Source organism: Chiloscyllium punctatum, chromosome 40, assembly GCF_047496795.1.
Source record: "Chiloscyllium punctatum isolate Juve2018m chromosome 40, sChiPun1.3, whole genome shotgun sequence".
NCBI classification, from domain to species: Eukaryota; Metazoa; Chordata; class Chondrichthyes; order Orectolobiformes; family Hemiscylliidae; genus Chiloscyllium; species Chiloscyllium punctatum.
Window position 1 is genome coordinate 175,430 of NC_092778.1, and position 21,647 is coordinate 197,076.

General features: G+C 41.9%; 1 protein-coding gene across 5 annotated transcripts in view; it reads right to left on the bottom strand.

Annotated features, from left to right (window-relative positions):
- Positions 1-1,388: 1,388 nt before the first annotated feature.
- Positions 1,389-21,647, bottom strand: part of cog7 (component of oligomeric golgi complex 7) — a 47,533-nt gene continuing 27,274 nt past the window's right edge. For 4 of the 5 annotated variants that reach the window (XM_072559097.1, XM_072559094.1, XM_072559096.1 and 1 more), the window contains exons 10-18: positions 16,010-16,164; positions 14,476-14,592; positions 13,295-13,360; positions 11,190-11,376; positions 10,927-11,067; positions 10,562-10,645; positions 9,702-9,816; positions 4,758-4,901; positions 1,389-3,439 (exon numbers count right to left, since the gene is read on the bottom strand). In XM_072559097.1, the coding sequence (XP_072415198.1) occupies positions 3,273-3,439; positions 4,758-4,901; positions 9,702-9,816; positions 10,562-10,645; positions 10,927-11,067; positions 11,190-11,376; positions 13,295-13,360; positions 14,476-14,592; positions 16,010-16,164 (1,176 nt within the window). In that variant the 3' untranslated portion in view covers positions 1,389-3,272. Of the gene's footprint in view, positions 3,440-4,757; positions 4,902-5,597; positions 5,894-9,701; positions 9,817-10,561; positions 10,646-10,926; positions 11,068-11,189; positions 11,377-13,294; positions 13,361-14,475; positions 14,593-16,009; positions 16,165-21,647 lie in introns of those variants that run through there. The other variant, XR_011954895.1, reaches the window with a different exon arrangement.

The following is a 21,647-nucleotide window of genomic DNA, read 5'->3' on the forward strand; positions in this document are numbered from 1 at the left end:
GTCCGGATCTCCTGCTCATGCTTTGTCAGCATGGCAGTAATCGACTCCAGCACTCCCTCGATTTTTCCACAGAGTTATGCAAACTCCGTGAGTAGATGTTGCTGCTCCACTGACCTAAAGGCACCACCACTGGGGTCAAGGCAATGGCTGCGCGTGTGCCTGACATAATAGGGGAGTGCCCTGCCTGCTGCACTCCCCTTGTCCCGCCTGCTGCACTCCCCTTGCCCCCTTTCCTTTAGATGTCTTCATTTCAGCTCCAGATCTTCCAAATCCTAATTTAAAGGGGCTCTAGGTATTCTACCTACTTTATACTACAAACTTTCCTTGGGCTGACTAATGGGGGAAAGTAGAAGCCCACCTTGCCTGGGGTATGGCACAGAGCCCAACACAGCAGACTGTCCAGACTGCCGCCATCTTGAATCTGCTGCACAATTCTATGTGGGTGAACAGAGAAATGAATAATTGGGGAATAACCTGTTTATTATTCAGTTACTGAGAGTGAGAATATTTCCTATGTTGCTCAATGAGTAACAGCTTACAGACCAGGCCTGAGTATAAACCACATATAAAGTTAACTATGGATTAACAAAGAATCAACTAGCTTCCAGGTCCTGACCTCTCTCCAACAGCATCTGTGGAATATCCATCTATACATGGATGTTGCTTGAGAATACGATCAGGCACTGCCACAGTTGCACAGACTTTTGCCTCAGACTGTCCAGAATCAGGCAACAGACCCAAGACTGGAACCCCCCCCACCCCACCCCCTCAAGGATTTATACCAGTAAAGAGACAACACTTTATGATAAGTGGGAAAGAAAATCTGGTGAAGATTAAAATAAAAAGTACAAAACAGAGAGGTACAGCTTTCATTTCTTGCAATGATTATCAAACAACAGGTCTTTCTACATTGTCCTATTGTTCTACATTCCCAGAACAGATGTAGGCCTAGAGCTGAAAAGAATGTAAGAACATCGTAAAATGATGGAGCTTTATCTCAGGTGTCATTCTCTAACAGCTGGGAGTAAAGGAAATAAAACTTGTATAAGGGAGAGGCAAAGAGTGGGAATGAACGTGAGTTAGGGAGAAAAAGCATATGTATGCAAATTTGTTGTTAATGTGAATAAATAAGGGAGACAGTGAGTGAGCAAACAAGGAGCAAGGGAGATGAAATTGAGTGAGAAAGTACATGTGAGAGTATGCGAGAAAGTGTACAGGTACAAGAGCTACGCATGCACCAAAGATTACAAGCAAATAATGACAACTGACAAACTCTATTATACTTTATGCCAGAAGTTGGAGCAACCACTGAAACCAATGGTCAATTATACCAACAACATTTTTTTCTTGGGTGATCGGAGTACAAGGGAAACCACATACAATCAATATTCTTATTTCAGAAATATTTTAATCAATTAAATACACAGGGCAGCTAGAGATTGTTCAAGAAAGATTTTATAAATCATTTTTTTAAAAACTCAGACAGTAGCACAAACATTCTGAAGTAGGAGGGGAGACAGGTACTTTACGAGAAACAAAAAAGTTTAAAATTAACAAAAGAAATGCTGAGACTTAACTGAGACAGGGTATTATCATAAATACCAGGCTTAAGAAAGAAGTGTTAGAGTTAGAGTTAGTTGATTGGAGAAAGAAGATGAACAACAAGATACAAGAATACCCAGAGGCAGTGATGATAGAATCAACAACTCAAACAGATAATGACCCACATTATGGGAGAACTGATTTGCATTTATATAGCACCTGCACTGGTTTCAGCACACTCCCAAGCATTTAAGCCAATTAATATTTTGAGTGTACTATAATGTAGGAAGTCAATGTACTATGTACTTCAATAAGCATCCACCAGCAGCAATGTGACAATGAACAGATAGCACTTTGACAAAAAAACATGTTATTATTTGATGGACAGATATTAAACAGAGTAATGTGAATTAATTGTCCTGTTCTTCAGTGTTCAAGTAGCTCAATGGGATCTTTTACATACACTAAAGTGAGCAAACATGGTTTAATTTCTTATCCTAAAGGTGGCCATTTCTGACAATGCTGTGTTCCTTCAGTGGGAGTGCCAGCCTAGACCAAAGGAATTCAATCACAGTGCCTTCTGTTCTGAGGCTGAGCTAGGAATGCTCTGATTGAGCCACAGTTAACAACTAATCCACATATTAAAGTAATTTGAAAGGCCTTTCCATCTTCAGCCCCACCTCTGTCTGAGTAAAGACAATGAATTCACATGATGAGGAACACGTCATGATCCCTGTTTGATCATGTCCAATTCTGGGTGACAATAACATCCCACAGATTGCATATGTTTCAATTCAGCAGATCTAAACCATTTGCTTCAAACACACATAAAACTCCTTTTCCAGTTCCTAACCATTCATCTCCTCGCACTGTCATCCAGTGCAGGCATTACTGGTCTCAAAGGACCTACAAAGACACACACACACACACACACACACCATGCAGGAGCACACCTGTATGGTTATGTGATGAGTTACACAGAATGTTCAAGTATTAGTCAAAATTCATGATTGATGTTTTTATGGGCTGCAAGTATTTGTGATCCTCTACTGCCTGGTTTAAACAGCTGATTAACCAGCCTAGACGGGAAGGCAGTGGACCGTGATATGAACCTCTAATTTCTTTGTTTATCTCTGCTCTGAGGCAATTCTGAATGGGTAAGGTGACTCAGACTGGGAGGAGGCAGCACTCCTGTTTAAGGCTGCGTCTTAACACGATGCTATACTCAACTATCAAAATACCCTCCTCTCCAGAACATACATTCAACATTCAGGTATTTCCTCTCTTGCTGGTTTTCCTGCATCTATTCCAGGAGGCTTTAACTCTGTATTTTTAAACAGATTATTTTTAATTAAGAGGACTTAAAAGAGAGTATCATCTGACCATCAAATTGGTCCTGATCCCATTCTCCCAGGATTGGGGAGACAGCTATGGGTGTGGGGAGGACGACTCTGGAAAAGTGCTCAGTTAATTGCTCACTCCCTATGGCTGGGTTACTGAGTCTCTTGCAGCATTCAAATCACCAACCTGTTTATCTACTGTAAGTATACTCTGGGCCTAAAACCAACAGCAGATCTTCAATTAAACCATTCTAAGAAAAGCCTAAGTTTGAAGTCATTGCTCTTAGCAGGCATTTGGAACACACTCATCAACTGGTTCAAGAGCCAGTCAGAATTAAGGCAGCCTTCAACCACCAAAAACAGAATTTGTTTTGCGAACAGGACATTTGATCAGTAATGGATATTCCTCATGGTTGCAATTGCACTGGTCAGTCTCCGGGGGAGACCCTTCGCTGCTTGCCTGAAGTCTTCGGGCTTTACTTTCAGGGCAGTCACAGTCTGTTGCAGAGTGCGGGATGGCTGTAAGCCAAGAGCATCCATGACATTGCTGAGGTAATCTGGGAACAGAAGAAATGCAACATTCCTTTATAAAAACGAACTTCATCACCAATCTTGCCAAAAAAAATTCAATGTTAATCACGCCCTTCACAAGAGAGAATCAGGGCTTAAAACAGAAGAGAAAATTACTTCCTCTTTATTTAGGTCGCATTAGCATTGAGTTTTTAAAACTTATGGAATTTAAGAAATGGAGAGAATTCGAGCACTCAACAATTCAGGTCTTGGCTAAGATGTTTTTTTAATATTCACAGGGTATGGGCATCACTGGCAAACATTAGTAGTGACTGCCCATTCCTAGGAGTACAAAGGAGTAGCTTACTAGGCTGTTTCAGAGGGCAGTTAAGAGTCAACTACATTGTTACCTGTGTGGAGTCACATATCATTTGAACACTCCTTAAAAGGTCATTAGCAAGTCAAACATGCTTTCAGTTCAGTAGTTTCATTATAACTATTACCATTCTCCTAGTAATAGAGTCTACAGCACAGAAAAGGGCCTTTGGCCCATCAAGTCCGTGCTGCTCAAAAACAACCACCTACAGTCAGAAACAACTCTTCTCATCCCAGTTTCCTGTACTTGGCCCTTGACTTATATGACTTGGTATCAAAAGTGTACATTTTAATACTCCTTAAATATTATAAATGTTAAGTATTCTACTTTTACCTCTCTTACAGCCGGACTCCCACCACGCTCTGAGTGAATCTTGTTTTCCTCAGAGTCCTCTAAACCTACGGCTGCTTACCTTAAACTCCCTCCAAGAAGGGGAAAAGTTTCTTCAACTTTACCATCATAATTTTATGCATCTCAATTATGTCACCCCTCATTCTCATCTGCTCCATGGGAAAAAAAAAGTCTATCCAATCTTAACTTTTATTCAGAATTATATCTAAAAACTAAATTGAAATTTCTTGATGTTGCAGTAGTATTTGAAATCATTTTTCAGGATTATTAGTCCAGGTCACTGGGTACTAGCCCAAAAGCAGAATGATTATGTTAGAGCATCCATCAATACTGTTAGGACACAGTGGTGAGAAGGAAGAGGGGTAGGAAGCGGAGGGGGGTGGAGGAGGAGGAGGTGATAGCGGAGAGGGAGGAAGGGAGTGTAGGAGTGAAATGAGAAATGTAAATGCAGTGCAAGTTGTCTTTGCAGGGCTTCAGCGAAGAGTGTAATTCATGACACTAATTGAATAGCAGTTCCAAAATGGCCTGTACTGGCATGATGTACCATATGGCTTCCTTCTCTACTGTATCATTCTTCTACTGACCATAGGAGTACCAGTGAAACATAAAAGTTTCTTCTTCGTATATTTTCCACTTACCAATATCTGTGGCAAGTTGTTTGGTTGCATGCGGTGTGAGCTCTGGGATCTGGAGAATGGATTCACAGTAAGTATGCATTGTTGCCCTGGCAATGGAGCCCAGCCAATAATCAGCCATGTTGTCCAACTCTGGCAGCTCATCCCCTAGTAGAAATGACAGGCAGGTGAAATTACACAGGTTTCAAATCCCATCTGTAAAGCAATGCAAACTAAATATCCACACACTTTCTGTCACTGTCCTACATTAACCTCAACTTGTCGAAAACTTGTCTAACAACATACATCCTGTCCTGCATCAAGTATCCACAATCCCACCACCGCATTGGCCTATACTGATCCTCATCCACATCACTGAACTACACTGGTTCCCTGCCTATCTCAATAACTCACACAGGCTCTCTGCCCACCTTGCCAACCCTTCAAGTTTCCCATACAGCTCCATGACCCATACAGGCTTGCCACACATCTCAGTGGTATACACTGTCTCCTTGCACCCCACAAGCAACCGCCCCATCAAATCTTTGTCTTAATCATGCTTAAGCCAGCTCCTTTCTACAATATTCATCAGCATCCATTCAGCTTCCAAGTCTGAGGGGCTGTACATTCCCTTTGCCCATCATCCTCAGCATAACTCAGACTCACAAAACATTTGACCTTGCTTGCCCTTATTTATTAAAGAAATTCCTCAACGACCTTTCACCCAGCTTTCAAAATTGTTCAGCATGACTTCTAGTTCTTATTATTTATGTGAAATGTCTTTGAAACCTTTTTATACATTATAAATGCTTAATAAAGGCAAGCCCTTGTTCATCTGTTAACTTAGAAAATAGGTACAATTACCTTAAAGTTTGTTGCAGTCAAGGACTTTTGAATGATCAGGATTAAAGTCAATCTAAGGCTTGAGTTGGAATGCTGTGGAGCGTTTTTGCGAGGGAACTTTAAGTCCAACCCTTTCCACTCTGGCCCAGTCACTTTATGATCAAGTAGCCAGGATATAAGTTGTCTTGGAGTGGAATGAGGACAGGAGGAGGACTTTCACATCATTAAGCAAGTTTTCTGTCCAATGAGACCATGACTGATTTCCATTTTTCACCCTCCTTTTCTCTATGTCCCTTATTATCCTTACGAACAACAACCTGCATTCATATAAAACCTGGAATGTGGTGAAAAGCCTAAAGCACTCGACAGGAATAATTGCCAAATAACTGACAACAAACAACATGTGAAAATATTAGGCAGATGAAGTGGGTTTAACAAAGCACCTTAAAAGAGAGCAATAGTTCAAAAGTTGCAGATGTGTACAAAGGGAATTCCAGAGCCGAGAGGCAAAACAGCTGAAAGCATAGTTGCCAACATTGGATCGATTAAAATTGGGTATGTGCAAATCCCCAGAACTGAAGGGGTGTAGGTATCTTGTAGGGCAGTAAGAGGGCACAGAGATAGGGAGGGACAAGTTCAGAAGGGAATTGAAATGAAGGATGGCAATTTTTAAGTCAAGGTACTATTTACCCGGATGACAATGTAGGTTAATGAGCATACAAATGATGGGTAAACCTGGCTTGCTGCTCATTTGGATATTGGCAAAATTGTGAATTATCCTAAATTTATGCAAGTTAGGGAGGTAGCCAAAAAAGCATTGCAAAAGTCTAGAGTTAAAAAGGCTATGGGTGGTAATTTCAGCAATAGGTAATCTGAGAAAGGGGTAGATTCAGATGTTGCTTGAGGTAGAAATATATGGTTTAGTAACAACACAATGTGTGTTGGTAGCTCATCTCAGGATCAAAAGGTGCAAACAGTCTGTTACCCAAAGAAATCTATCCAACTCCATTTTCAACATTCCAATTGTCCCACAGCATCTCACTTTTGTGAGTGAAAATTCCAGATTCCCATCTCCTTCTGTAGGAAGATGTACCTCCTTACATCACTTCTAACTTCAATTCTGAATCATCATTATAACAGGCTCGAAACAGTAATTCTACTTTCTCTCCACAGAAGCCGCCAACCTGCTGAGTTTCTCTAGCATTCTCTGTGGCTTGTTTCAGACTTCCAGCATTGCAGCATTTTGTCTTTATCAATCCTGAATGGCCTGGCTCTAATTTTAAGTATGTTTTATTTGTTCTGAACTATCCCAGTAGTTGTGATAGTTTATCTATTTTCCACCCAATAATTTCATTGATTTTGACACTACAGGAAACAAAAGCCACATTTAGGCAATTGGCTTCATAATTTAACCTTCAGAGTCCAGTTTCATTCTGATAACTTTACTCTTTTAATGATCTGTTAACCTCAAAATTATAGGAACATAAGACTTAGAAGCAGAAATAAGCTCTTTAGCCCATTGCACTTACTTTGCTATCCTAAAAGATCATGTTGATCTGATGTGGCCTTAATTTCCTATGCTGTCTGCCCCAGGTAATCCTTTCCTTCCTTATCAAAACTCTAAATCAGCCTTAAGTAAATTGAATGACCGAGCCTTCACTGCTTTCTAGGGAACAGAATTCCACAGACTAATGACTCTGTGAGAGGAAAACAAAGTTTCCTCACCTCTGGCTTAAAAGGGAGAAATGTGTAACTTAGTCCGACTCTGCCCAAAAAAAAAGAAACTGCCTCCCAGTTTCCACTTTAGTGAAGTTCCTGCAGGATTATTCATGTTTCACTGAGATCACCCATATTTTCCATTTGCAAATCAATTAATTGGCCCAATTACAGAAACAAACAGGTACCCACTCACCCACAGACTAAAAAGAAACTTCAGCTCCTCAATGTCTAATTTCAAGGCTCCATTTTCTCTCATTTAGAGTCATAGAGATGTACAGCACAGAAACAGACCCTTTGGTCCAACTTGTCCATGCTGACCAGATATCCCAACCCAGTCTAGTCCCACTTGCCAGCACCCAGCCCATATCCCTCCAAACTCTTTCTAATCACATAGCCATCTAGATGCCTTTTAAATGTTGCAATTGTACTAGCCTCCACCACTTCCTCAGGCAGCTCATTCCATACATATACCACCCTTTGCATGAAAAACTTGCCCCTTAGGTCTCTTTCTTATCTTTCCCTTCTCACCATAAACCTATGCCTCTTGTTCTGAACTCCCCCACCTCAGGGAAAAGACTTTGTCTATTTATCCTATCTATGCCCCTCATGATTTTATAAACCTCGAAGTTCACCCCTCAGCCTCCGAAGCTCCAGGGAAAAAAGCCCTAACCAATTCAATCTCTCCCAATAGCTCAAATCCTCCAACCCTGGCAACATCCTTGTAAATCTTTTCTGAACCCGTTCAAGTTTCACAACATCTTTCCGATAAGAAGGGGACCAGAACTGCATGCAATATTCCAACAGTGGCCTAACCAATGTCCTGTACAGCCGCAACACGACCTCCCAACTCCTGTACTCAATACTCTGACCAATAAAGGAAAGCATACCAAACGCCTTCTTCACTATCCTCTCTACCTGTGACTCCAAAGTCTCTTTGTTCAGCAACATTCCCTAGGACCTCACCATTAAGTGTATAAGTCCTGCTAAGATTTGGTTTCCCAAAATGCAGTACCTCACATTTATCTAATTTAAACTCCATCTGCCACTTCTCAGCTCATCTGATCAAGATCCCGTTGTAATCTGAGGTAACCTACTTTGCTGTCCACTACACCTCCAATTTTGGTGTCATCTGCAAACTTACTAACTATACCCCTTATGCCCCCTTATCCAAATCATTTATATAAGTGATGAAAAGTAGTGGACACAGCACCAATCTTTGTGGCACTCCACTAGTCACAGGCCTCCAGTCTGAAAAACAACCCTCCATCACCACCCTCTGTCTTCTACTATTGAGCCAGTTCTGTATCCCATTCACTAGTTCTCCCTGTATTCCATGAGATCGAACCTTGCTAACCAGTCTCCCAACCTTGTCGAACACCTTACTAAAGTCCATGTAGATTGCATCTACTGCCCTGCCCTCATCAATCGTTTTTGTTACTTCTTCAAAAAACTTAATTAAGTTTGTGAGACATGATTTGCCACGCACAAAGCCATGTTGACTATCCTTAATCAGTCCTTGCCTTTCCAAATACATGTACATCCTATCCCTCAGGATTCCCTCCAACAACTTGCCCACCACCGACATCAAGCTCACTGGTCTATAGTTCCCTAACTTGTCCACATCACTTTTCTTAAACAGTGGCACCACGTTAACCGACCTCCAGTCTTCCGGCACCTCACCTGTGACTATCGATGATACAAATATCTCAGCAAAAGGCCTAGCAATCACTTCTCTAGCTTCCCACAGAGTTCTAGGGTACACCTGATCAGGTCCTGGGGATTTACCCACCTTTACCTGTTTCAAGACAATCAGCACTTCCTCCTCTGTAATATGGACATTTTTCAAGATGTCACCATCTATTTCCCTACATTCTATATCTTCCATGTTCTTTTCCACAGTAAATACTGATACAAAATATTTAGTATCTCCCCCATTTCTTGCGGATCCACACAAAGGTCGCCTTGTTGATCTTTGAGGGGCCCAATTCTCTCCCTAGTTAACGTTTTGTCCTGAACGTATTTGTAAAACCCTTTGGATTCTCCTTAACTCTATTTGCCAAACCTATCTCATGGCCCGTTTTGGCCTCCTGATTTCTCTCTTAAGTATACTTCTACTGCCTTTATACTCTTCTAAGGATTAACTCGACCTATCCTGTTTATACCTGACATATGCTTCCTTCTTTTTCTTAACCAAGCCCTCAATTTCTTTGGTCATCCAGAATTCCCTACAACTACCAGCCTTTCTTTTCACCCTAATAGGAACATAATTTCTCTAGACTCTCATTTTTGAAGGCTTGATTTCTTTCTTCGTCTTCTCATACAGGTAAACAACACTGCCTCACTCACCCTGCCTCACTCCCTTCCACAACCCACAAGACCTGCTCTGACCCACTCCCCTCAGCTTACCTTGTTCTGGAGGGTATGGAAGTTTACCAGAATGCAGTGCCAACTCCAGTGCTGGATTGTCCTGTGCTACAAAGGGCTCCAGGTGCAGAGGCAAGGACATGATGTACTGGCCAATCTGTGAACAATAGTGTGCATCAGCAAGCAGTGATTTGTAAATCCAACAATGACAAGATAGTGAGTAAAGAGGCTTTTAGAATAATGAGTGTCGTAGAATCCCTACAGTGTGAAAAAAGCCATGCAGCCCATTGAGTCTGCGCCAACCACCCCAAAGAGGTATCCCACCCATTCCTAGTTCCTATGGTGGGAAAGGAGGGTGAAGCGGAGAGATGGGAAGGAAAATGGACAAGTAGGACAGTTCAAGAGGGAAGTGCTGGGTTGGAGGGTTGGATCTAAGATGAGGTGGGTGGAGAGAGGTTAGGAAACTAGTGCGCACATCCAAACACCTCATCTACTGTGTCCATTGATCACTTCAACAGCACTTTGCAACAAACAATCTCCAGAACGTTTAAGAGGGTCATGTGCATGGGATCACCATTACTTCCAGGTTTCTCAGTGTCACATATCATCCTGTCTTGGAAGTATGGAAGCTATTCTTTAAATTTAAAAATTCCAGTAATGCGTAAATAATATCATGGTAGGAGTATCTTCTCCACATGCACTACATTAGTTCATAGAACAGCTCACCACCTTCTCATGACTGTTTAGAAATCAGAAATAAATGCTGGCCTTGTCAACAAAAGCCAAGTCGTGAAGGTATTTTAATGTGATGACTCACTTGGTCAGATTAAGTTCAAAGACTAGAGAAAAACAAATCTACGCGTTATTAATAAAACTGATTCTCACAGAAACAAGGCACTTACATTGCTAATGTATTCAAGAGGAGCAAGGCTAAATGTTGGGAGATCTTCAGTTAATGTCTCTCCCATGGTTCCTGTGTTCCAAGTCTTTTCAATTGAGGGAGAAGAAAACAAAAAAAAAGTGAATATGGTAAGTAACCAAAAATTAGGGGTAAACCAGAATAATTGTGACGCCAACATAAACAGATACGCTCGAGCTACTTCACTTCACTGGCAGCCATTTCCCTACCGCAGCCATTTACAGTTGTTCCCCCATCCCAATCATAGTTGCTTACTCTCCTCCATTCACATCATCTCTAACCACCTTGCAGTGGAGAGAGGAATACGTTCCAATGAGCTGAACAACCAAGCCCTCACTCTCACTTTACCTCCATCCGAGGCACCTGGGCAAGCTGCTGCTTGATCCGGAGGAACACAGAGTCAAAAGCGAGCTGATGTGCCTGCTGGTTGAGCCGGGTCAGTGCTGCACGAGCTTCTGACAACAAGTTATTGTTCCCTGTTCCCTTTTCCTACAAGGGAGAAGGAATCAACTTTAGCCCACATCCACTCAGACATTTTTTCTGAAAGACTTGACTTTCCCCACCTCCTCCAAATTTTCTCATCTGTTGGGCAGGAAGGAATGGAATCTTACCTTCAGCATATAAAGCATTTCCATCAGACTGGCATATTCACTTGGATTTGCTTTCAGTAAATAATTATATTCTTGCCATGGATTTTTGATGGAAGTTTTCTTGTCAGAGAAGCTTGTTTCTTGTATACCTGTCAGACTGTGTGGACTGTATGACTCAGATAAATACTTCCCTGCAGTGGACAATATTCTGCAAGAGAGATTCAAAAGATTAGGGAAGTGCTAACATCATAGACTATACGGCAAGACATTTATAAAGTGGAGAATAAAATCTTTATCTGTCTGACCTTGATATAGAGAATGTTTCAGGACTAAATGTGTTAGTGTATAATTCAGATGAATCTTTTCTGGAATCACTTTCCTGTAGTGTGGCAACCAGAATGGCATACAAATACCAGCTGTGGCCCAACTAACATTATATACAGCTCTAACATAACCTACCCATCTTGATATTGTCTAGATCTTACTGCAGTTGAACATGGACTGCTTCAGTATCTGAGGAGTCGTGAAGGGTACTGAACATAATGCAATCATTGGTGAAAATCCCCGTTTCTGACTTTATGATGGAGGGAAGGTTGCTGATGAAGCAGCTAAGATGGTTGTGCCAAGGACACAATCCTGAGGAACTCCTGCAGAAATGTCCTGTAGCTAAGAAGACTAACTTTCAACAATGTGTGGTGCTGGAAAAGCATAGCAGGTCAGGCAGCATCTGAGGAGCAGGAGATTCAACATTTCAGGCATAAGCCCTTCATCAGGCCTATCATCTCCAGCATCTACAGACCTCACTTTCTCCTAACTTCCAACAACCACAATCCTTGGTCGAATTCGGCCTTGATGTCAAGAGCTGTCACAATAATTGCATCTCTGGAGTTCAGGTCTTATGTCCACATTTGAACCAAGGCTGTAATGAGATCATGAGCTGAGTGGCCCTAGTGGAACCCAAATTGGATGTCACTGCGCAGGTTATTGCTGAGCAGGTACTGTTTGATAGAACTATTGATGATACCTTTCCATCACTTTACTGATGATCAAAAGTATTCTAATGGGGTGGTAACTGGCTAGTCTGATTTGTCCTGCTTTTTGTGTACAGGGCATATGTGGGCAATTTTCCACACTGTTGGGTAGATAACAGTGTAGTAGCCATGTTAGAGAGCTTGGCTAGGGGAGTTCTACAGCAAAATTCTTCAGTACTATTGCCGAATGTTGTCAGGGTTCTAACCTTTGCAGTATCCAGTGGCTCCAACCATTCCACGTGGAGTGAACCTGTGATATTGGGGTCCATTGGAGGAGGCCGAGATGGATCATCCATTCTGCACTTCTGGCTGAAGATTGCTTCAGACTTATCTTTTGCACTGATGTGCCTGACTTTTCCATCTTTGAGGATGAGAATATTTGTGGAGCTTCCTCCAGTAAGTTGTTTAATTGTCCACCACCATTCATGACTGGATGTGGCAGGTCTACAGAATTTAGATCTGATCCTTTGATTGTGGGATCAGTTAGCTCTGTTTATCACTTCCTGCTTATGCAGGTTGCTACCCATTTATAGGTATAGCTGGTGCTGCTCCTGGCATGTTCTCATGCACTCTCCATTGAAGCAGGGTTGATGCCCTGGCTTGATGGTAATGACTGAATGGGGGATGTGTTAGGCCATGAAGTTGCACATTGTGCTGGTTTATAGTTCTACTGTTGTTGATGGCCCACAGTGCCTCATGAATGCTCAATCTTGAATTACTACTGTTCTACGCTGGAAATGATATTTGTATTTCTACTCCTCAGAATAGAAGGAATAGAAATCCCTGCCTGCTAACCAATTTTCAATCCTTGCCATCATATTACTATCAATCCCATGTGCTTTTATATGACACAATAATCTCTTAATGGGACTTTATCAAAAAGCTTTTGAAAATCCAATTGCACCACATCCACTGGTTCTCCCTTATCTATTCTATAAGCCAGCCGAACTGGATGAATATTTCACACACCCATCCAAACTCTCATTCCAAACAGCTAGACTCTTGGGCCTTTTTTTCTACCATTACCATTGCCGTATTTTGTTATCAAACCCTTTTTAGACTCCAGTGGAAGTATGTGTGTTACTTGGAGCTAACCTGTTGGCCAACTGCTGCTCATAGTCTCCACACTGCCGCAATAATTCACCACAAGTTGCAATAATTCTGAAAATAAAACAGAGGAATTAAAGAATGGAAAAATAAAGTAACAGTTGTTATAACAAACCAAGAACTTTGATTAAGAGAATAAAGGCTAGGCAGACACAAAACTTATAATCAATTTCTTGACCTATCTTATTCTCAGCAACATGGTGTGACTTCACCATGTTTATATGCTGCTGAAAACTCCATCCATATGTTTCGCTACCTTCACACTAGATTATTCAAATGCATTCCTGATCAGCGTCACACATTCTACTCTTGATAAATTTATCATCTAAAACTGTGCAGCTTGTGTAGCACCTAGTTTGAGCTGACCTACATTTGCCCAGGCAAAGCAACTCCTTGATTTTAAAACTCTCACCTGTGCTTCCAATTCTGTCAATGGCCTTTTTGCTCTCTACTCTGTAATCTTTTCCACCCATTGCCCTTACAATCTTCCCAGATATCTGAACTTAATTCTGCACTTCAGTACTCATGATTTTAATTTCTCCACCACTGGTGGCTGTGCCTTCAGCTGCCTAGATTCTAAGCTCTAGAATTACCTCCTCTCTCCAATTCTCTAATTTTCTCACCTTCTTTCAAATGCTCCTCAAAGCCTATCTCTTTGATCAAATCCTCGCAAGACTGCCCTAATCATGCCTTTTGGTGATTTGATATTAATAATGCTCTTATCAACACAAATTTCAGGACCTTTAACCGCAACAGCTTCTTCCCTCTGATACCAAATGACTCTGATGTGGGATCTGTCAACCTGTCTTCACTGAACCCTCAAGCCAGCTCTCAGACTGCTTATCATAGCAACTCCCACAAAATGAACAGAATTATTAGAATGGGCAATTACAATATTACAGATTTCAATGACAACTTCTCTAAAAGTTCTGAAGAATCATCTTGGACTTGGAAAGTCAACTATGTTTTTCCCTCTGTCAGACTGAGTTCTCCAGTATTTGCTGTTTTTATTTTAGGTTTTTGTATCTGCAATACTTTGCTTTTAATAAAACAATATGTTAGATTGTCAATCTGGGTGGAGAACAGGCTCAAATCAGTACCTATATCTGTGATGGATGTGGGCATATGACAGGAGTATTCAGTTCTGAATTCACTCACTACCTCTTTACCTGATAGAAGTTTGGAATGCAGACCAGTCTTCCTGGAACAAGGATCCATTGGAAATTTCCTCTAGCTTGCATTTCTTACGTATGGACTGCAAAGTGCTGGCAAAGTTGGATACGTATCTGGAACAAAGAATTAAAATGTACGCCAGCTTACCCCTTCACAAATATAGTCCATAACCTAATGTGAGTATCTTCCTTCCGTGAAAATTAAACTGTAATATTTTATATTGTAACTTGTGCCAGAATAAACTGTCCTACAAAGCAATGTAACAAATTTAAATGATCAGCATTGACTATGTTCTGTTTGAGTGCGTCAGGTAATGTTATTGCTTAATGTAGATGTTGCCAATCTTTTTGCATGGGGGAGGAAGGCCACATTTCAAGTGTTTACTTCCTTGGGGAGTGATGAGCAAATTTCAGAAGGATAAATGTTGTCACAATAGTAAACATGAACTTCAAGAAAACAATTAAAGAGCAATATATTCAAATTAGTAATTAACAGAAACAATGATTAAAAGTGCCAAGCAGCAAAATTGAATAGTAAAGCTAATGTTTGCTTTTTCCGTTAAGAAGCGGAGCTAGAGACAGAAAAAGAATCAGTCCCAATTCATGATCCCCAGGGAAAGGGATGGTGACTGGGGCCAAACTGAGGAGATAGCTTTACCTTGCACAGACCTTGGGTCACTTCTGGTGGGGCACACTCTAAACTGGTCTCAGCAGAATTCACATGAAAGTGAGTTGACTTTCAGCCTAGGGTTTCCTCCTCTCACAACCTGCTTTCCCTTTCCCACTTACTCTCTAACACCTTTCTCTTCTCTATATACCGCTCCCCCTCTCTCACTGTCTGCCTATCTGAAAACGAGATCCACAGGGCTGTGGGCTCCAAACATTTCCACCAGTAAACATTTTGTGTAGAAAACTGGCCAACTTTCTTTTGCTCAGAGAGACTTGAATGTAATTTGGTAAAGACAATTTATTTTTAAAAACTGAAATGAAAGGATAATTAGTGGGAGTGACCAGGCCTGACCTATCATTCTCCCACTCACAATCATGGCCCAACTTGCCTCTGCCATTTGATTCACATTGCCTTTTCATGGTGTGATTCTCATCTCCTTCCCTTCCTCCCCACACCTCTCTGAAAGCCTCCCCTTCCCATATCCGGCTGCTGACTCACTGCCACAGTTCCAGGCCTTGGGCCACCCTGAAATGCTGACTTCAATTAAACATAAGTAAAACAAAAATTATTTAAAAAGAAGAAATTTTTACTTTACAGCTTTTCTTTCTCCTGGTTTGTGCTCCTTCCCGTGTAATTAGAAATCATGGGAGGCTTATGAAAATTTGTCTACAATAAACAGGCATCAGGTTATGTGAAGTGCTCTGCGTGGGTCATGTGAGACTTCCTGGCCATAAGTTAGGAAAACCTATTACAATCTTATTTTTCTGCTAATTGTAGAGTGACGGATTGTATAATCACTAATGTATAGCCACCGGGCAGCACATAGGCACACAACTACTGGATAACAGAAAAGGGACTAACTTCGAGAAGAGAGTCTTCAGTGCTTTGAGTAGGCCACACGCTGCAAGTCCATCAGTCAATTTCACACATCTGTCCACTGCTCCACTGGCCAGGCTGAAGAGTTTATTCACCGACTGATTAAGCTCCTGAACACAATCAATCAGCTCTCCACACTCCTGAAAAGAGCCAAAAAAATTATAAACAAAGTATGACGAATATATAAAACATTTACTGAAGGGCAAATGAACACAAATCCCACAGTTAGGATATTTTAGAAAAATTCATTTGTGGGATGGAACAACATTGGCTAGGCCAGCATTTATTACTCATGTCAAATCACACTTGAGAAAGTAGTGGTGAGATACCATCTTGAACCACTGTAGTTCTTGCAGTGTAGGTTCACCTGCAGTGCTGTGAGGGAGAGGGTTCCAGGATTTTGACCTAGTGACAGTGAACAATCAGTGATATAGTTCCAAGTCAGGAGTGCGTGACTTGGAGGGGAAGTCTTGATGTGATGTTCTCACTTGTCTGCTGCCTTAGTTTTTCTAGGTCATCATTTCACAATCCAGTTCCACTGTAACCTCATTTTTAAAATTGTTAACAATATTCAAAAAAGATTGAAAATTGTCGTGACCCTTCAGTCATTACTGCCTCGGAGCTCACAACCCCATACAGGGAGCTGACTCCTATATTGAAAACCCTGCACTGGGCAGCAGAGGTTGGAGGCTTGAAATGTGTTCAACTAGGCTTGATGAACTGTTGCAGAGCATTTCAATGCAGATGTCACACATTGATGGTATTACACCCTGCTGGTAGGAGTGAATATTGAAGTATACGGATGAGGTGTCAATGAAGTGGGTCACATTGCCCACAGGCTTCTCAAATTGTGGCTGCAGTTATCCAAGGAGGTGAGGAGTATTCCATCACACTCCTGACTTGTTCACTGTACATGATTCAAAGATTTTGGGGAATCAAGAGGTGAGTTAATCATCGCACAATTCACAGCCTCTGACCTGATCTTGTAACCACAGTATTTATCTAATTCAGTTTCTGATCCTTGCTGATCACCAGATGCTGATGAGAGAGGATTAAGCAGTGATAATATCTTTGAGTGTCACAGGGAAATGAAACAGCTGGAAATAGTTGGGCCTAGGACACAGCCCTGAGGATTTCGTGCAAAGGTGTCCCGGGATGAGAATGATTGGCTTTTAATAACCATAACCAGCTTCCTTTGTTTTAGATAAGACTCCAAGCAGCATAATTTCCCTCCGATGCAAATTATCTTCAAATGTACTATGGTTCATTGACGTCCCTCTCAGTCAACTGCTGCCTTTATTCCAGGACAGTCACATTCACTTCAGCTCTTCAGCTGAACTCTTTTGTCCAGGTTGCCTCCAACCTCTATTGCCCAGAACAGAGTTTCAGTATTGGAAACAAAAAAAAACCCAAAAGAAATGCAGATGCTGGAAATCAGAAATAAAAACAGAAATTGTTGGAAAAACTCAGCAGATCTGGCAGCATCTGTGGACAGAAATCAGAATTAACATTTCAGATCCATTGACCCTTCTTCAAAACTGATAGTAGCTGGGAAAATGTTGCTATTTATGCAGAAGGTGAGGAGGAGGGAGGAATACACGAAAGGTGCCGATAGAGCCCAAAGAGAGAGAAAAACAATTGGGGAGATAAAGGAGTGGGTAAAGGTCAACCTGAGAGAATGAACAGCTGCTGTTAGTAGCTGATAACGAATTGTGTGGTAGAAGCCCATATGATGACAAGGCCTGATGTTTGGGGTAAGGACATCGCCTCAAGCCCTAAAATTGTTGAACTCAATATTAATATCCAGAAGGGTGCAGAATTCCAAAGAGAAAATGAGATGCTGGTCTTCCAGCTTGCACTGAGCTTTGCTGGAGCAAGCCTGAGACGAAGATGTTGACCAGGGAACACAAGGTTGTGTTGAAGTGGTAGGCAACTAGTAACTCGGTCTTTTTCTGCAGACAGAACATAGGTGTTCTGTGAAGAAGTCACTCAGTCTGGGTGACTGGATCTGGGATTTTCCAGCAATTCTGTCTTTGTTTTCAATATAGAAATTAGCTGTCCACATGGGATTGAGAGTTCCAAGGCAGTCATAATTGAAGGGTCATCGCAATTTTTTTAACCAGGCTGTCCCTGACATAATCAAATTGAGCATCAGTTGAGTCGGTGACTGCCAAGTGAGTGCCATGTGATAACATCATGATGCTATCTGTAATTCAATATGTAAACTACATTCAGAGGTGTTGTGTCAAACATACTGGTAAATTAACTCCTGCTTTTATCTTTCCTTTTGTGTTTCTCCTAAGGTTCAAAAAATTCATCCTGTAAGCTTTCCCTGAAGGTGTCTCAGGTGTGCTGAAATCAAAGCTCACTTCAGTTTCCTAACTTGTTGATCATAGGACTTCAAGACTGTTTTTTAAAATTTGTTGCTTCCCTTACCTTGATCTACACTTAAATTTGTTTTAAGTCTAAATTTGGTTATGATGATTTGAATTCAACTTGCCTTCTCATATGATTATAATCCTTGGCACCTGGCTGTTCAGAGGTTGTGCTTAAAGCACTTCCAATGACCACCAAATGAAATAGGGAGGTGCTACACTACCAGATTAGCATCTTTCAAGTAAGAAGTTAAAACCAGGCCACATTGATTGTCTCAGATGGATCTAAAAGATATCTTGCACTTCAAAAAAGATGAAGCAGCTATCCTGGTCAATTTTTAGTCAGGGGTCAAAGGCACAAGGAGTGTACTACCTGGTCATTATAACATTATTCTTACTGAAGCTTGCTATGTACATTTTCGATACTGCATTTTCTAATTGCACCAGCAACTGAGTTTGGCATTTAATTGGCTGTAAAGTGCTTTGAGATATTGGAGGTTAGTGAACGGCACTTTGCAAATTTAAGTCTTCCTTTCATGGTATTAAGTGAGCACAAGCTCTAATGTGGGTTTGTCCAACCTTCATGCAAAGGAAACTACATTTTAATTTTCCTCTCATTTAGAGGGGCTGGTGAGCAATTTCAGAAAGATATGGTTTGCTTTACTTTAAACATGTATTTCAGGGAAGAAAAATAATTTTGAAACAGTAAATTGATCATGTGATTATTTTTTTTTAAAATTGCCATTCAAAAAGGAGCAGAGCTAACTAATAACACCTTCCTCTTTCATTTTCAGATAAGCAGAACTAGAGAGAGAGAGAGAAAAAAAAGACTAGGCCCCAAGTCTCTTTCATCAGGGAATGAGGTGATTATGGGGGTCAAATTAATGAGTTGAGCTTCACTAAAATTGCTTTTGGTACACCTCTGATTGTCCACACTCCAAGGTGGTGGGCAGGATGGTAAGGGGTGAAGAAGAAAGGATAAGTGGCTATACCCCAGTAATAATCCAATCCACTCACTCATCCTGACCACTAGTCACTCCTCAATTCAACAAGTCCTCATGTCGATCCCTCACTCACTCAGTCCTCATCACTCATCCGTCCTTCCCTGGTAACTCTCACACCCATCCTTCCTCCCACCCCGTCAGTCTTATATCTGTCCTCCCACCCCAGCCAACTACTCTCACTCATCTTAACCCCTCCAACAATTACATAACTTCAGACACTAATAGCCTATTTCAAGTCCCACCAAACCATCACTCTCCCAGTGGGAAGGAATGCCACATAATATTGAGGATCATCGGATGTGAATGTAGATGTGAAAGCAGCACTTTTTATCATCAACTGGAACACTGTAACCAAGTCGCTAATCAGTGACGCTGCAAGATGAACCAATCAATGTTGTGAAAAGCTGCTCAATGCTAACAGTTATCTAGGGATGAGAATTGGTTTCTGGGAAAGAAAAGTTCACCAACTCCAACCCTGCCAAACCCACCTCCCTCCCCGCCCCATCAGCAGCCCACCTCCCACCCCACCACCCATACCAACAGCACAACTCCCAACCCCTACCCAAATCGCCCAACTGCCCAACTCTCACCCTGCCAACCTCCACAGCCCAAACCCTACCCCAACCCGCCAACTCCACCATGCATCAGCAGCCCAACTCTCATCCTGCCATCACAACTCCCAACCCCACCAACAGCTCAATACTCACCCTGTCATTCCCAATTCCCATCAACAACCAACTCTCTCTCCACAACCCCCCCATGAACAGTAAAGCTCTCAATCCACCACCCACTACCCCCAACCAAGAACTCAACTCCAACCCCGCCACCCCCATCCCGGTCCAACAGTCCGACTCCCACTCTGGCAAACAATTCCAACACCACAAACCAACTCCACTCACTTTTGACTCCACCCCATTGACAAACTGATTCTCACTCTCAACATCTCAGAATTGCTACCGCGCAGATAGAAGTTACACAGCCCATTGCATCAGCCCTCTCATCCTTGATTCGTATATGGGGTTTCTTCCGATGCACTCTGTATAACTCCCTCATGATTTGAACGTTTCCATCTTAGCTTTGTTCTCTCCAAGGAGGACAGTCTCAACCTAAGCAATCTAAGTTCATAACTGAAATATATCATCCGTGGAACAATTCTTGTAAATCTCTTCTGCTCTCTCTCCAATGCTTTTACATCCTTCCTATAGTGTAGGGTCCAGAACTGTACACAATACTCCAGCTGAGTTCCAACGAGTATCTTACACAAATTTAGCATCATGTCCTTGCTCATGGACTGAAAGCCCCATTAATAAAGCAGACATCATGCTGGATTTTATCAACAGATCTCTCCACCTGTTCTGTTACATTGTGCATCCCTACTCTGCCAAACTCAAAGGTCCAAGCAGAAGAAAATTAGTAGGAATGCTGCTATTGACCTAATTCTCACCTCACATCCCCCAAACTTCAATGGACTGTTGGAACTCTGCTCCCTTCATTCATAATTCAACTGTCACTCTGTACCTAACCACTTCTCCCTCCCACTGATGGGTCTCATCCTGCTATTCCCTCCAGTCCCCAAAAACTGACACCTTGACTCTCACCTCACTCTGATGGCTCAACTGTCACTCATTCCACTATCCTACAGCATTGACAGTTCAATTCTAAATCTACAATCCCCACTGACAGCTTGGCTCTCACTCTACTCTTTCACCCGTCCCCAAATCAGCTGACTTCCAGCCTGATCTACCTTCCCCTTCCATCCTAATCATCAGCCTGACCTTTAACCCTTTCCATCCCAAGGGACTAACTCTCATTCCACTCCCCGCATCAGCTTGACTCACATCGTGTACCCCTTGATGGTGTGACTCTTACCCTAATTATCCCCCACCCCCACTGACATCTTGTCCACCCCCCAACCTCGACAAAATGACTCTCAATCTGATTCTAATCCCCCACCTCTAATGGCCTGACTCTTATCCCATTCTCTTCCTATCCCCGATGGTTTGATTCTCATTTCAATTCCCTATCCCACAACAGCCTGACAATCAATACCTCCTCCTCAAGCCACATTCTCCAACATGCGATCCTATCGGTAGCAACCATGGGAAATTGACATTGTCTGTTTGAAAGAACAGTCCTTGCTAAATGTTGCAGTTATACTCATATGCAGCTGAGAGCAAATGTAAATTCAGGGCACGTTTTTCTGAACATCTCAGCCGGGGCCGCAGAGGCTGACCTGACCTCTCA